Source organism: Oncorhynchus mykiss, chromosome 3 (assembly GCF_013265735.2).
Source record: "Oncorhynchus mykiss isolate Arlee chromosome 3, USDA_OmykA_1.1, whole genome shotgun sequence".
Lineage (NCBI taxonomy): Eukaryota > Metazoa > Chordata > Actinopteri > Salmoniformes > Salmonidae > Oncorhynchus > Oncorhynchus mykiss.
In genome coordinates, this window is record NC_048567.1 from 83,567,363 (window position 1) to 83,580,528 (window position 13,166).

The following is a 13,166-nucleotide window of genomic DNA, read 5'->3' on the forward strand; positions in this document are numbered from 1 at the left end:
ACTGCACCGTGACATTACTACTGACATTTCTACTGACATTACTACTGCACCGTGACATAGACCCTATAGAGTTAACTCACCCTGTATATAGACCCTATAGAGTTAAATCACCCTGTATATAGACCCTAGAGTTAACTCACCCTGGATATAGACCCTATAGAGTTAACTCACCCTGTATATAGATCCTATAGAGTTAACTCACCCTGTATATAGATCCTATAGAGTTAACTCACCCTGGATATATCCTGTATATAGACCCTATAGAGTTAACTCACCCTGGATATATCCTGTATATAGACCCTATAGAGTTAACTCACCCTGGATATAGACCCTATAGAGTTAACTCACCCTGGATATAGACCCTATAGAGTTAACTCACCCTGGATATATCCTGTATATAGACCCTATAGAGTTAACTCACCCTGGATATAGACCCTATAGAGTTAACTCACCCTGGATATAGACCCTATAGAGTTAACTCACCCTGGATATATCCTGTATATAGACCCTATAGAGTTAACTCACCCTGGATATAGACCCTATAGAGTTAACGCACCCTGTATATAGACCCTATAGAGTTAACTCACCCTGTATACAGACCCTATAGAGTTAACTCACCCTGGATATAGACCCTATAGAGTTAACTCACCCTGGATATAGACCCTATAGAGTTAACTCACCCTGGATATATCCTGAATATAGATCCTATAGAGTTAACTCACCCTGGATATATCCTGTATATAGACCCTATAGAGTTAACTCACCCTGGATATATCCTGTATATAGACCCTATAGAGTTAACTCACCCTGTTTATAGACCCTATAGAGTTAACTTACCCTGGATATAGACCCTATAGAGTTAACTCACCCTGGATATATCCTGTATATAGACCCAATAGAGTTAACTCACCCTGTTTATAGACCCTATAGAGTTAACTTACCCTGTATATAGACCCTATAGAGTTAACTCACCCTGGATATAGACCCTATAGAGTTAACTCAACCTGGATATAGACCCTATAGAGTTAACTCACCCTGGATATATCCTGTATATAGACCCTATAGAGTTAACTCACCCTGGATATAGACCCTATAGAGTTAACTCACCCTGGATATAGACCCTATTGAGTTATCTCACACTGTATATAGACCCTATAGAGTTAACTCACCCTGGATATAGACCCTATAGAGTTAACTCACCCTGGATATAGACCCTATAGAGTTAACTCACCCTGGATATAGACCCTATAGAGTTAACTCACCCTGGATATAGACCCTATAGAGTTAACTCACCCTGGATATATCCTGGATATAGACCCTATAGAGTTAACTCACCCTGGATATAGACCCTATAGAGTTAACTCACCCTGGATATATCCTGTATATAGACCCTATAGAGTTAACTCACCCTGGATATAGACCCTATAGAGTTAACTCACCCTGGATATATCCTGTATATAGACCCTATAGAGTTATCTCACCCTGGATATAGACCCTATAGAGTTAACTCACCCTGTATATAGACCCTATAGAGTTAACTCACCCTGGATATATCCTGCTCATCAATACGGATGCATCCTCCCTGGACGTCATAGAAGCGAAACAGCAGACGGAGGATAGTGCTTTTACCTGAACCAGACGGGCCCACCTGCAGACACACACAGGGAATGTGGATGTTAAATGTGGATGTCTGGGTATCCCAAAAGGGCAGGTCATGTGTTTTTATGCTCCTTTTAGTTCATGTTAGTCATGTAATGAAAGGCTATCTGAAGAGTTGAACATACCAGAGCAACAGTCTGGCCGGCCATCACAGTGAACGATATACCCCTGAGAATCACATTCCTGAGGACAGCAACACAGATGCACAGTCCTACTTCATTTGATTAGGGTGCACACACATGCACACACAATGCCAAGAGTTTTACAGATTCTAAATTGACAGGTGAAGGCAATTGACAGGTTGATGCCTAGCTGTAGTACAAGCTCTGTTCTGCTCTGTCCATGACTATCCATCTGTTAAATGTATGTATTGTCTGTCATGAGAGAATATGTCCATGACATCAGAGATAACCTACACACATTCTCATGACATCAGAGATTAACTACACACATTCTCATGACATCAGAGATTAACTACACACATTCTCATGACATCAGAGATTGACTACACACATTCTCATGACATCAGAGATGAACTACACACATTCTCATGACATCAGAGATTAACTACACATGTTTTTATGACCTACCCCTCAGTGTAGCTGAAGCACACGTTCTGAAACTTCACCTCGCCGGTTGTCAACTGGAGGTCTGTGGCGCTGACATCGTCTTTCACCTGGACAAGACAACATGACAGGAAATGAGATCATCAGTGTGGTGAAACTCAGGGACTAGATGGTCTACTTCCTCCATGGATCAGGGTCTCAGGTCAAGCCGCACACAGTGGATCTCAGACATAACAACAATATAAAGCACCGCCTTGCAGTTACTGGCAAAGCATTTTTACCCTCCTCTCGCTTCACTCCTCGCTCCACAGTCCCACAGCCCAGAGTCCCACAGCCCAGAGTCCCAAAGTCCAGAGTCCCAAAGTCCAGAGTCCCAGAGTCCCACAGCCCAGAGTCCCACAGCCCAGAGTCCCACAGCCCAGAGTCCCACAGCCCAGAGTCCAGAGTCCCACAGTCCCACAGTCCCAAAGCCCACAGTCCCACAGCCCCACAGCACCACAGTCCCACAGCCCAGAGTCTCACAGTCCCACAGCCCAGAGTCCCACAGCCCACAGCCCACAGCCCAGAGTCCCACAGCCCACAGCACCACAGTCCCACAGCCCAGAGTCCAGAATCCCACAGCCCCACAGCCCACAGCACAACAGCCCAGAGTCCCAAAGCCCACAGCACCACAGTCCCACAGTCCAGAGTCCCACAGCCCAGAGTCCCACAGCCCAGAGTCCCACAGCACCAAAGTCCCACAGTCCACAGTCCACAGTCCCACAGTCCCACAGCACCACAGTCCCATAGCCCACAGCACCACAGTCCCACAGCACCACAGTCCCACAGTCCCACAGCACCACAGTCCCACAGCAACACAGTCCCACAGCACACAGTCCCACAGCACAACAGTCCCACAGCACCACAGTCCCACAGCCCACAGCACCACAGTCCCACAGTCCACAGCACGACAGCCCAGAGTCCCAAAGCCCAGAGTCCCACAGCACCACAGTCCCACAGCCCACAGCACCACAGCACAACAGTCCCACAGCACCACAGTCCCACAGCCCACAGCACTACTGTCCCACAGCACCACAGTCCCACAGCCCAGAGACCCACAGTCCCACAGCACCACAGTCCCACAGCCCAGAGTCCCACAGTCCCACAGCCCAGAGTCCCACAGCATCACAGTCCCACAGCCCAGAGTCCCACAGCACCACAGCACCACAGTCCCACAGCTCACAGCACCACAGTCCCACAGTCCACAGCACCACAGCCCAGAGTCCCACAGTCCAGAGTCCAACAACACCACAGTCCCACAGCCCAGAGTCCCACAGCCCAGAGTCCCACAGCCCATAGTCCCACAGTCCCACAGCCCACAGCCCGAGTCCCACAGCACCACAGCCCAGAGTCCCACAGCCCAGAGCACCACAGTCCCACAGCCCAGAGTCCCATAGCCCAGAGTCCCACAGCCCATAGCACCACAGTCCCACAGCACCACAGTCCCACAGTCCACAGTCCCACAGTCCCACAGCCCACAGTCCCACAGCACAACAGTCCCACAGCACCACAGTCCCATAGCCCACAGCACTACAGTCCCACAGCACCACAGTCCCACAGTCCCACAGCACCACAGTCCCACAGCACCACAGTCCCACAGCCCACAGTCCCACAGCACCACAGTCCCACAGCCCACAGCACTACAATCCCACAGCACCACAGTCCCACAGCCCAGAGTCCCACAGTCCCACAGCACCACAGTCCCACAGCCCAGAGTCCCACAGTCCCACAGCCCAGAGTCCCACAGCATCACAGTCCAACAGCCCAGAGTCCCACAGCACCACAGTCCCACAGCCCACAGCACCACAGTCCCACAGTCCACAGCACCACAGCCCAGAGTCCCACAGCCCAGTCCCACAGCCCACAGCCCAGAGTCCCACAGTCCAGAGTCCCACAGCACCACAGTCCCACAGCCCAGAGTCCCACAGCCCAGAGTCCCACTGCCCATAGTCCCACAGTTCCACAGCCCAGAGTCCCACAGTCCCAAAGCCCACAGTCCCACAGCACTACAGTCCCACAGCCCAGAGTCCCACAGCCCACAGCCCACAGCACCACAGTCCCACAGCCCAGAGTCCAGAATCCCACAGCCCCACAGCCCACAGCACCACAGCCCAGAGTCCCAAAGCCCACAGCACCACAGTCCCACAGTCCAGAGTCCCACAGTCCAGAGTCCCACAGCCCAGAGTCCCACAGCCCAGAGTCCCACAGCCCAGAGTCCCACAGCCCAGAGTCCCACAGTCCAGAGTCCCACAGCACCACAGTCCCAAAGCCCAGAGTCCCACAGCCCAGAGTCCCACAGTCTCACAGCCCAGAGTACCACAGCATCACAGTCCCACAGCCCAGAGTCCCACAGTCCCACAGCACCACAGTCCCACAGCCCACAGCACTAAAGTCCCACAGTCCCACAGCACCACAGTCCTACAGCCCAGAGTCCCACAGTCCCACAGCCCAGAGTCCCACAGCATCACAGTCCCACAGCCCAGAGTCCCACAGCACCACAGCACCACAGTCCCACAGCCCACAGCACCACAGTCCCACAGTCCACAGCACGACAGCCCAGAGTCCCAAAGCCCACAGCACCACAGTCCCACAGCCCAGAGTCCCACAGCCCAGAGTCCCACAGCCCAGAGTCCCACAGCACCACAGTCCCACAGCACCACAGTCCCATAGCCCACAGCACTACAGTCCCACAGCACCACAGTCCCACAGTCCCACAGCACCACAGTCCCACAGCAACACAGTCCCACAGCACACAGTCCCACAGCACAACAGTCCCACAGCACCACAGTCCCACAGCCCAGAGTCCCACAGTCCCACAGCACCACAGTCCCACAGCCCCACAGTCCCACAGCCCAGAGTACCACAGCATCACAGTCCCACAGCCCAGAGTCCCACAGCACCACAGCCCACAGCACCACAGCACAACAGTCCCACAGCACCACAGTCCCACAGCCCACAGCACTACAGTCCCACAGCACCAAAGTCCCACAGCCCAGTGTCCCACAGTCCCACAGTCCAGAGTCCCACAGTCCCACAGCCCAGAGTCCCACAGCATCACAGTCCCACAGCCCAGAGTCCCACAGCACCACAGCACCACAGTCCACAGCACCACAGTCCCACAGTCCACAGCACCACAGCCCAGAGTCCCACAGCCCAGAGCACCACAGTCCCACAGCCCAGAGTCCCACAGCCCAGAGTCCCACAGCCCATAGCACCACAGTCCCACAGCACCACAGTCCCACAGTCCACAGTCCCACAGTCCCACAGCACAACAGTACCACAGCACCACAGTCCCACAGCCCACAGCACTACAGTCCCACAGCACCAAAGTCCCACAGCCCAGAGTCCCACAGTCCCAGAGCACCACAGTCCCACAGCCCAGAGTCCCACAGTCCCACAGCCCAGAGTCCCACAGCATCACAGTCCCACAGCCCAGAGTCCCACAGCACCACAGTCCCACAGCCCACAGCACCACAGTCCCACAGTCCACAGCACGAAAGCCCAGAGTCCCAAAGCCCACAGCACCACAGTCCCACAGTCCAGAGTCCCACAGCCCAGAGTCCCACAGCCCAGAGTCCCACAGCCCAGAGTCCCACAGCACCAAAGTCGCACAGTCCACAGTCCCACAGCACCACAGTCCCACAGCACCACAGTCCCATAGCCCACAGCACTACAGTCCCACAGCACCACAGTCCCACAGCACCACAGTCCACAGCACCACAGTCCCACAGTCCACAGCACCACAGCCCAGAGTCCCACAGTCCAGAGTCCAACAACACCACAGTCCCACAGCCCAGAGTCCCACAGCCCAGAGTCCCACAGCCCATAGTCCCACAGTCCCACAGCCCACAGCCCGAGTCCCACAGCAGCACAGCCCAGAGTCCCACAGCCCAGAGCACCACAGTCCCACAGCCCAGAGTCCCACAGCCCAGAGTCCCACAGCCCATAGCACCACAGTCCCACAGCACCACAGTCCCACAGTCCACAGTCCCACAGTCCCACAGTCCCACAGCACAACAGTACCACAGCACCACAGTCCCACAGCCCACAGCACTACAGTCCCACAGCACCAAAGTCCCACAGCCCAGAGTCCCACAGTCCCAGAGCACCACAGTCCCACAGCCCAGAGTCCCACAGTCCCACAGCCCAGAGTCCCACAGCATCACAGTCCCACAGCCCAGAGTCCCACAGCACCACAGTCCCACAGCCCACAGCACCACAGTCCCACAGTCCACAGCACGAAAGCCCAGAGTCCCAAAGCCCACAGCACCACAGTCCCACAGTCCAGAGTCCCACAGCCCAGAGTCCCACAGCCCAGAGTCCCACAGCCCAGAGTCCCACAGCACCAAAGTCGCACAGTCCACAGTCCCACAGCACCACAGTCCCACAGCACCACAGTCCCATAGCCCACAGCACTACAGTCCCACAGCACCACAGTCCCACAGCACCACAGCCCAGAGTCCCACAGCCCAGAGCACCACAGTCCCACAGCCCAGAGTCCCACAGCCCAGAGTCCCACAGCCCATAGCACCACAGTCCCACAGCACCACAGTCCCACAGTCCACAGTCCCACAGTCCCACAGTCCCACAGCACAACAGTACCACAGCACCACAGTCCCACAGCCCACAGCACTACAGTCCCACAGCACCAAAGTCCCACAGCCCAGAGTCCCACAGTCCCAGAGCACCACAGTCCCACAGCCCAGAGTCCCACAGTCCCACAGCCCAGAGTCCCACAGCATCACAGTCCCACAGCCCAGAGTCCCACAGCACCACAGTCCCACAGCCCACAGCACCACAGTCCCACAGTCCACAGCACGAAAGCCCAGAGTCCCAAAGCCCACAGCACCACAGTCCCACAGTCCAGAGTCCCACAGCCCAGAGTCCCACAGCCCAGAGTCCCACAGCCCAGAGTCCCACAGCACCAAAGTCGCACAGTCCACAGTCCCACAGCACCACAGTCCCACAGCACCACAGTCCCATAGCCCACAGCACTACAGTCCCACAGCACCACAGTCCCACAGCACCACAGTCCCACAGCAACACAGTCCCACATTACACAGTCCCACAGCACAACAGTCCCACAGCACCACAGTCCCACAGCCCACAGCACTACAGTCCCACAGCACCAAAGTCCCACAGCCCAGAGTCCCACAGTCCCACAGCACCACAGTCACACAGCCCAGAGTCCCACAGTCCCACAGCCCAGAGTACCACAGCATCACAGTCCCACAGCCCAGAGTCCCACAGCACCACAGCCCACAGCACCACAGCACAACAGTCCCACAGCACCACAGCCCACAGCACTACAGTCCCACAGCACCAAAGTCCCACAGCCCAGAGTCCCACAGTCCCACAGCACCACAGTCCCACAGTCCAGAGTCCCACAGTCCCATAGCACCACAGTCCACAGCCCCACAGTCCACAGCACCACAGCCCAAAGTCCCACAGTCCAGAGTCCAACAACACCACAGTCCCACAGCCCAGAGTCCCACAGCCCAGAGTCCCACAGCCCATAGTCCCACAGTCCCAGAGCCCACAGCCCGAGTCCCACAGCACCACAGCCCAGATTCCCACAGCCCAGAGCACCACAGTCCCACAGCCCAGAGTCCCACAGCCCAGAGTCCCACAGCCCATAGCACCACAGTACCACAGCACCAGAGTCCCACAGTCCACAGTCCCACTGTCCCACAGCCCACAGTCCCACAGCACAACAGTCCCACAGCACCACAGTCCCATAGCCCACAGCCTTACAGTCCCACAGCACCACAGTCCCACAGCACCACAGTCCCACAGCACCACAGTCCCACAGCACACAGTCCCAAAGTCCACAGCACTAACGTCCCACAGCACCAAAGTCCCACAGTCCACAGTCCCACAGCACCACAGTCCCACAGCACCACAGTCCCATAGCCCACAGCACCACAGTCCCACAGCACCACAGTCCCACAGTCCCACAGCACCACAGTCCCACAGCAACACAGTCCCACAGCACACAGTCCCACAGCACAACAGTCCCACAGCACCACAGCCCCACAGCGCACAGCACTACAGTCCCACAGCACCAAAGTCCCACAGCCCAGAGACCCACAGTCCCACAGCACCACAGTCCCACAGCCCACAGCACCACAGTCCCACAGTCCACAGCACGACAGCCCAGAGTCCCAAAGCCCAGAGTCCCACAGCACCACAGTCCCACAGCCCACAGCACCACAGCACAACAGTCCCACAGCACCACAGTCCCACAGCCCACAGCACTACTGTCCCACAGCACCACAGTCCCACAGCCCAGAGTCCCACAGCATCACAGTCCCACAGCCCAGAGTCCCACAGCCCAGAGTCCCACAGCATCACAGTCCCTCAGCCCAGAGTCCCACAGCACCACAGTCCCACAGCCCACAGCACCACAGTCCCACAGTCCACAGCACCACAGCCCAGAGTCCCACAGTCCAGAGTCCAACAACACCACAGTCCCACAGCCCAGAGTCCCACAGCCCAGAGTCCCACAGCCCATAGTCCCACAGTCCCACAGCCCACAGCCCGAGTCCCACAGCACCACAGCCCAGAGTCCCACAGCCCAGAGCACCACAGTCCCACAGCCCAGAGTCCCATAGCCCAGAGTCCCACAGCCCATAGCACCACAGTCCCACAGCACCACAGTCCCACAGTCCACAGTCCCACAGTCCCACAGCCCACAGTCCCACAGCACAACAGTCCCACAGCACCACAGTCCCATAGCCCACAGCACTACAGTCCCACAGCACCACAGTCCCACAGTCCCACAGCACCACAGTCCCACAGCACCACAGTCCCACAGCCCAGAGTCCCACAGCACCACAGTCCCACAGCCCACAGCACTACAATCCCACAGCACCACAGTCCCACAGCCCAGAGTCCCACAGCAACACAGTCCCACAGCCCAGAGTCCCACAGTCACACAGCCCAGAGTCCCACAGCATCACAGTCCAACAGCCCAGAGTCCCACAGCACCACAGTCCCACAGCCCACAGCACCACAGTCCCACAGTCCACAGCACCACAGCCCAGAGTCCCACAGCCCAGTCCCACAGCCCACAGCCCAGAGTCCCACAGTCCAGAGTCCCACAGCACCACAGTCCCACAGCCCAGAGTCCCACAGCCCAGAGTCCCACAGCCCATAGTCCCACAGTTCCACAGCCCAGAGTCCCACAGTCCCAAAGCCCACAGTCCCACAGCACTACAGTCCAACAGCCCAGAGTCTCACAGTCCAGAGTCCCACAGCCCACAGCCCAGAGTCCCACAGCCCACAGTCCCAAAGCCCAGAGTCCAGAATCCCACAGCACCACAGCCCAGAGTCCCAAAGCCCACAGCACCACAGTCCCACAGTCCAGAGTCCCACAGTTCAGAGTCCCACAGTCCAGAGTCCCACAGCCCAGAGTCCCACGGCCCAGAGTCCCACAGCCCAGAGTCCCACAGTCCAGAGTCCCACAGCACCACAGTCCCAAAGCCCAGAGTCCCACAGCCCAGAGTCCCACAGTCCCACAGCCCAGAGTACCACAGCATCACAGTCCCACAGCCCAGAGTACCACAGCATCACAGTCCCACAGCCCAGAGTCCCACAGCACCACAGTCCCACAGCACCACAGCACAACAGTCCCACAGCACCACAGTCCCACAGCCCACAGCACTACAGTCCCACAGCACCAAAGTCCCACAGCCCAGAGTCCCACAGTCCCACAGCACCACAGTCCCACAGCCCAGAGTCCCACAGTCCCACAGCCCAGAGTCCCACAGCATCACAGTCCCACAGCCCAGAGTCCCACAGCATCACAGCACCACAGTCCCACAGCCCACAGCACCACAGTCCCACAGTCCACAGCTCGACAGCCCAGAGTCCCACAGTCCAGAGTCCCACAGCACCACAGTCCCACAGCCCAGAGTCCCACAGCCCAGAGTCCCACAGCCCATAGTCCCACAGTTCCACAGCCCAGAGTCCCACAGTCCCAAAGCCCACAGTCCCACAGCACTACAGTCCAACAGCCCAGAGTCTCACAGTCCCACAGCCCAGAGTCCCACAGCCCACAGCCCAGAGTCCCACAGCCCACAGCACCACAGTCCCACAGCCCAGAGTCCAGAATCCCACAGCCCCACAGCCCACAGCACCACAGCCCAGAGTCCCAAAGCCCACAGCACCACAGTCCCACAGTCCAGAGTCCCACAGCCCAGAGTCCCACAGCCCAGAGTCCCACAGCCCAGAGTCCCACAGTCCAGAGTCCCACAGCACCACAGTCCCAAAGCCCAGAGTCCCACAGCCCAGAGTCCCACAGTCCCACAGCCCAGAGTACCACAGCATCACAGTCCCACAGCACAACAGTCCCACAGCACCACAGTCCCATAGCCCACAGCACTACAGTCCCACAGCACCACAGTCCCACAGTCCCACAGCACCACAGTCCCACAGCACCACAGTCCCACAGCCCACAGTCCCACAGCACCACAGTCCCACAGCCCACAGCACTACAATCCCACAGCACCACAGTCCCACAGCCCAGAGTCCCACAGCAACACAGTCCCACAGCCCAGAGTCCCACAGTCACACAGCCCAGAGTCCCACAGCATCACAGTCCAACAGCCCAGAGTCCCACAGCACCACAATCCCACAGCCCACAGCACCACAGTCCCACAGTCCACAGCACCACAGCCCAGAGTCCCACAGCCCAGTCCCACAGCCCACAGCCCAGAGTCCCACAGTCCAGAGTCCCACAGCACCACAGTCCCACAGCACCACAGTCCCACAGCCCACAGCACTACAATCCCACAGCACCACAGTCCCACAGCCCAGAGTCCCACAGCAACACAGTCCCACAGCCCAGAGTCCCACAGTCACACAGCCCAGAGTCCCACAGCATCACAGTCCAACAGCCCAGAGTCCCACAGCACCACAGTCCCACAGCCCACAGCACCACAGTCCCACAGTCCACAGCACCACAGCCCAGAGTCCCACAGCCCAGTCCCACAGCCCACAGCCCAGAGTCCCACAGTCCAGAGTCCCACAGCACCACAGTCCCACAGCCCAGAGTCCCACAGCCCAGAGTCCCACAGCCCATAGTCCCACAGTTCCACAGCCCAGAGTCCCACAGTCCCGAAGCCCACAGTCCCACAGCACTACAGTCTCACAGCCCAGAGTCTCACAGTCCCACAGCCCAGAGTCCCACAGCCCACAGCCCAGAGTCCCACAGCCCACAGTCCCAAAGCCCAGAGTCCAGAATCCCACAGCACCACAGCCCAGAGTCCCAAAGCCCACAGCACCACAGTCCCACAGTCCAGAGTCCCACAGTTCAGAGTCCCACAGTCCAGAGTCCCACAGCCCAGAGTCCCACGGCCCAGAGTCCCACAGCCCAGAGTCCCACAGTCCAGAGTCCCACAGCACCACAGTCCCAAAGCCCAGAGTCCCACAGCCCAGAGTCCCACAGTCCCACAGCCCAGAGTACCACAGCATCACAGTCCCACAGCCCAGAGTCCCACAGCACCACAGTCCCACAGCACCACAGCACAACAGTCCCACAGCCCCACAGCACCACAGTCCCACAGCCCACAGCACTACAGTCCCACAGCACCAAAGTCCCACAGCCCAGAGTCCCACAGTCCCACAGCACCACAGGCCCACAGCCCAGAGTCCCACAATCCCACAGCCCAGAGTCCCACAGCATCACAGTCCCACTGCCCAGAGTCCCACAGCACCACAGCACCACAGTCCCACAGCCCACAGCACCACAGTCCCACAGTCCACAGCACGACAGCCCAGAGTCCCACAGTCCAGAGTCCCACAGCACCACAGCCCAGAGTCCCACAGTCCAGAGTCCCACAGCACCACAGTCCCAAAGCCCAGAGTCCCACAGCCCAGAGTCCCACAGTCCCACAGCCCAGAGTACCACAGCATCACAGTCCCACAGCCCAGAGTCCCACAGCACCACAGTCCCACAGCACCACAGCACAACAGTCCCACAGCACCACAGTCCCACAGCCCACAGCACTACAGTCCCACAGCACCAAAGTCCCACAGCCCAGAGTCCCACAGTCCCACAGCACCACAGGCCCACAGCCCAGAGTCCCACAATCCCACAGCCCAGAGTCCCACAGCATCACAGTCCCACAGCCCAGAGTCCCACAGCACCACAGCACCACAGTCCCACAGCCCACAGCACCACAGTCCCACAGTCCACAGCACGACAGCCCAGAGTCCCACAGTCCAGAGTCCCACAGCACCACAGTCCCACAGCCCAGAGTCCCACAGCACCACCGTCCCACAGCACCACCCAGCCCATAGTCCCACAGTTCCACAGCCCAGAGTCCCACAGTCCCAAAGCCCACAGTCCCACAGCACTACAGTCCAACAGCCCAGAGTCTCACAGTCCCACAGCCCAGAGTCCCACAGCCCACAGCCCAGAGTCCCACAGCCCACAGCACCACAGTCCCACAGCCCAGAGTCCAGAATCCCACAGCCCCACAGCCCACAGCACCACAGCCCAGAGTCCCAAAGCCCACAGCACCACAGTCCCACAGTCCAGAGTCCCACAGTCCAGAGTCCCACAGCCCAGAGTCCCACAGCCCAGAGTCCCACAGCCCAGAGTCCCACAGCCCAGAGTCCCACAGCCCAGAGTCCCACAGTCCAGAGTCCCACAGCACCACAGTCCCAAAGCCCAGAGTCCCACAGCCCAGAGTCCCACAGTCCCACAGCCCAGAGTACCACAGCATCACAGTCCCACAGCCCAGAGTCCCACAGCACCAAAGTCCCACAGTCCACAGTCCACAGTCCCACAGTCCCACAGCACCACAGTCCCATAGCCCACAGCACCACAGTCCCACAGCACCACAGTCCCACAGTCCCACAGCCCAGAGTCCCACAGCATCACAGTCCCACAGC

General features: G+C 58.3%; 1 protein-coding gene across 1 annotated transcript in view; it reads right to left on the reverse strand.

The window, feature by feature from the left end:
* The window catches only part of abcb6b (ATP-binding cassette, sub-family B (MDR/TAP), member 6b), a 65,958-nt gene that overhangs the window by 20,441 nt on the left and 32,351 nt on the right, over positions 1 to 13,166 (reverse strand). Inside the window, exons 11-13 of the mRNA XM_036965263.1 lie at positions 2,250 to 2,335; positions 1,785 to 1,842; positions 1,544 to 1,648 (exon numbers count right to left, since the gene is read on the reverse strand). Coding sequence (XP_036821158.1) covers positions 1,544 to 1,648; positions 1,785 to 1,842; positions 2,250 to 2,335 — 249 coding nt within the window. The remainder of the gene's footprint in view (positions 1 to 1,543; positions 1,649 to 1,784; positions 1,843 to 2,249; positions 2,336 to 13,166) is intronic.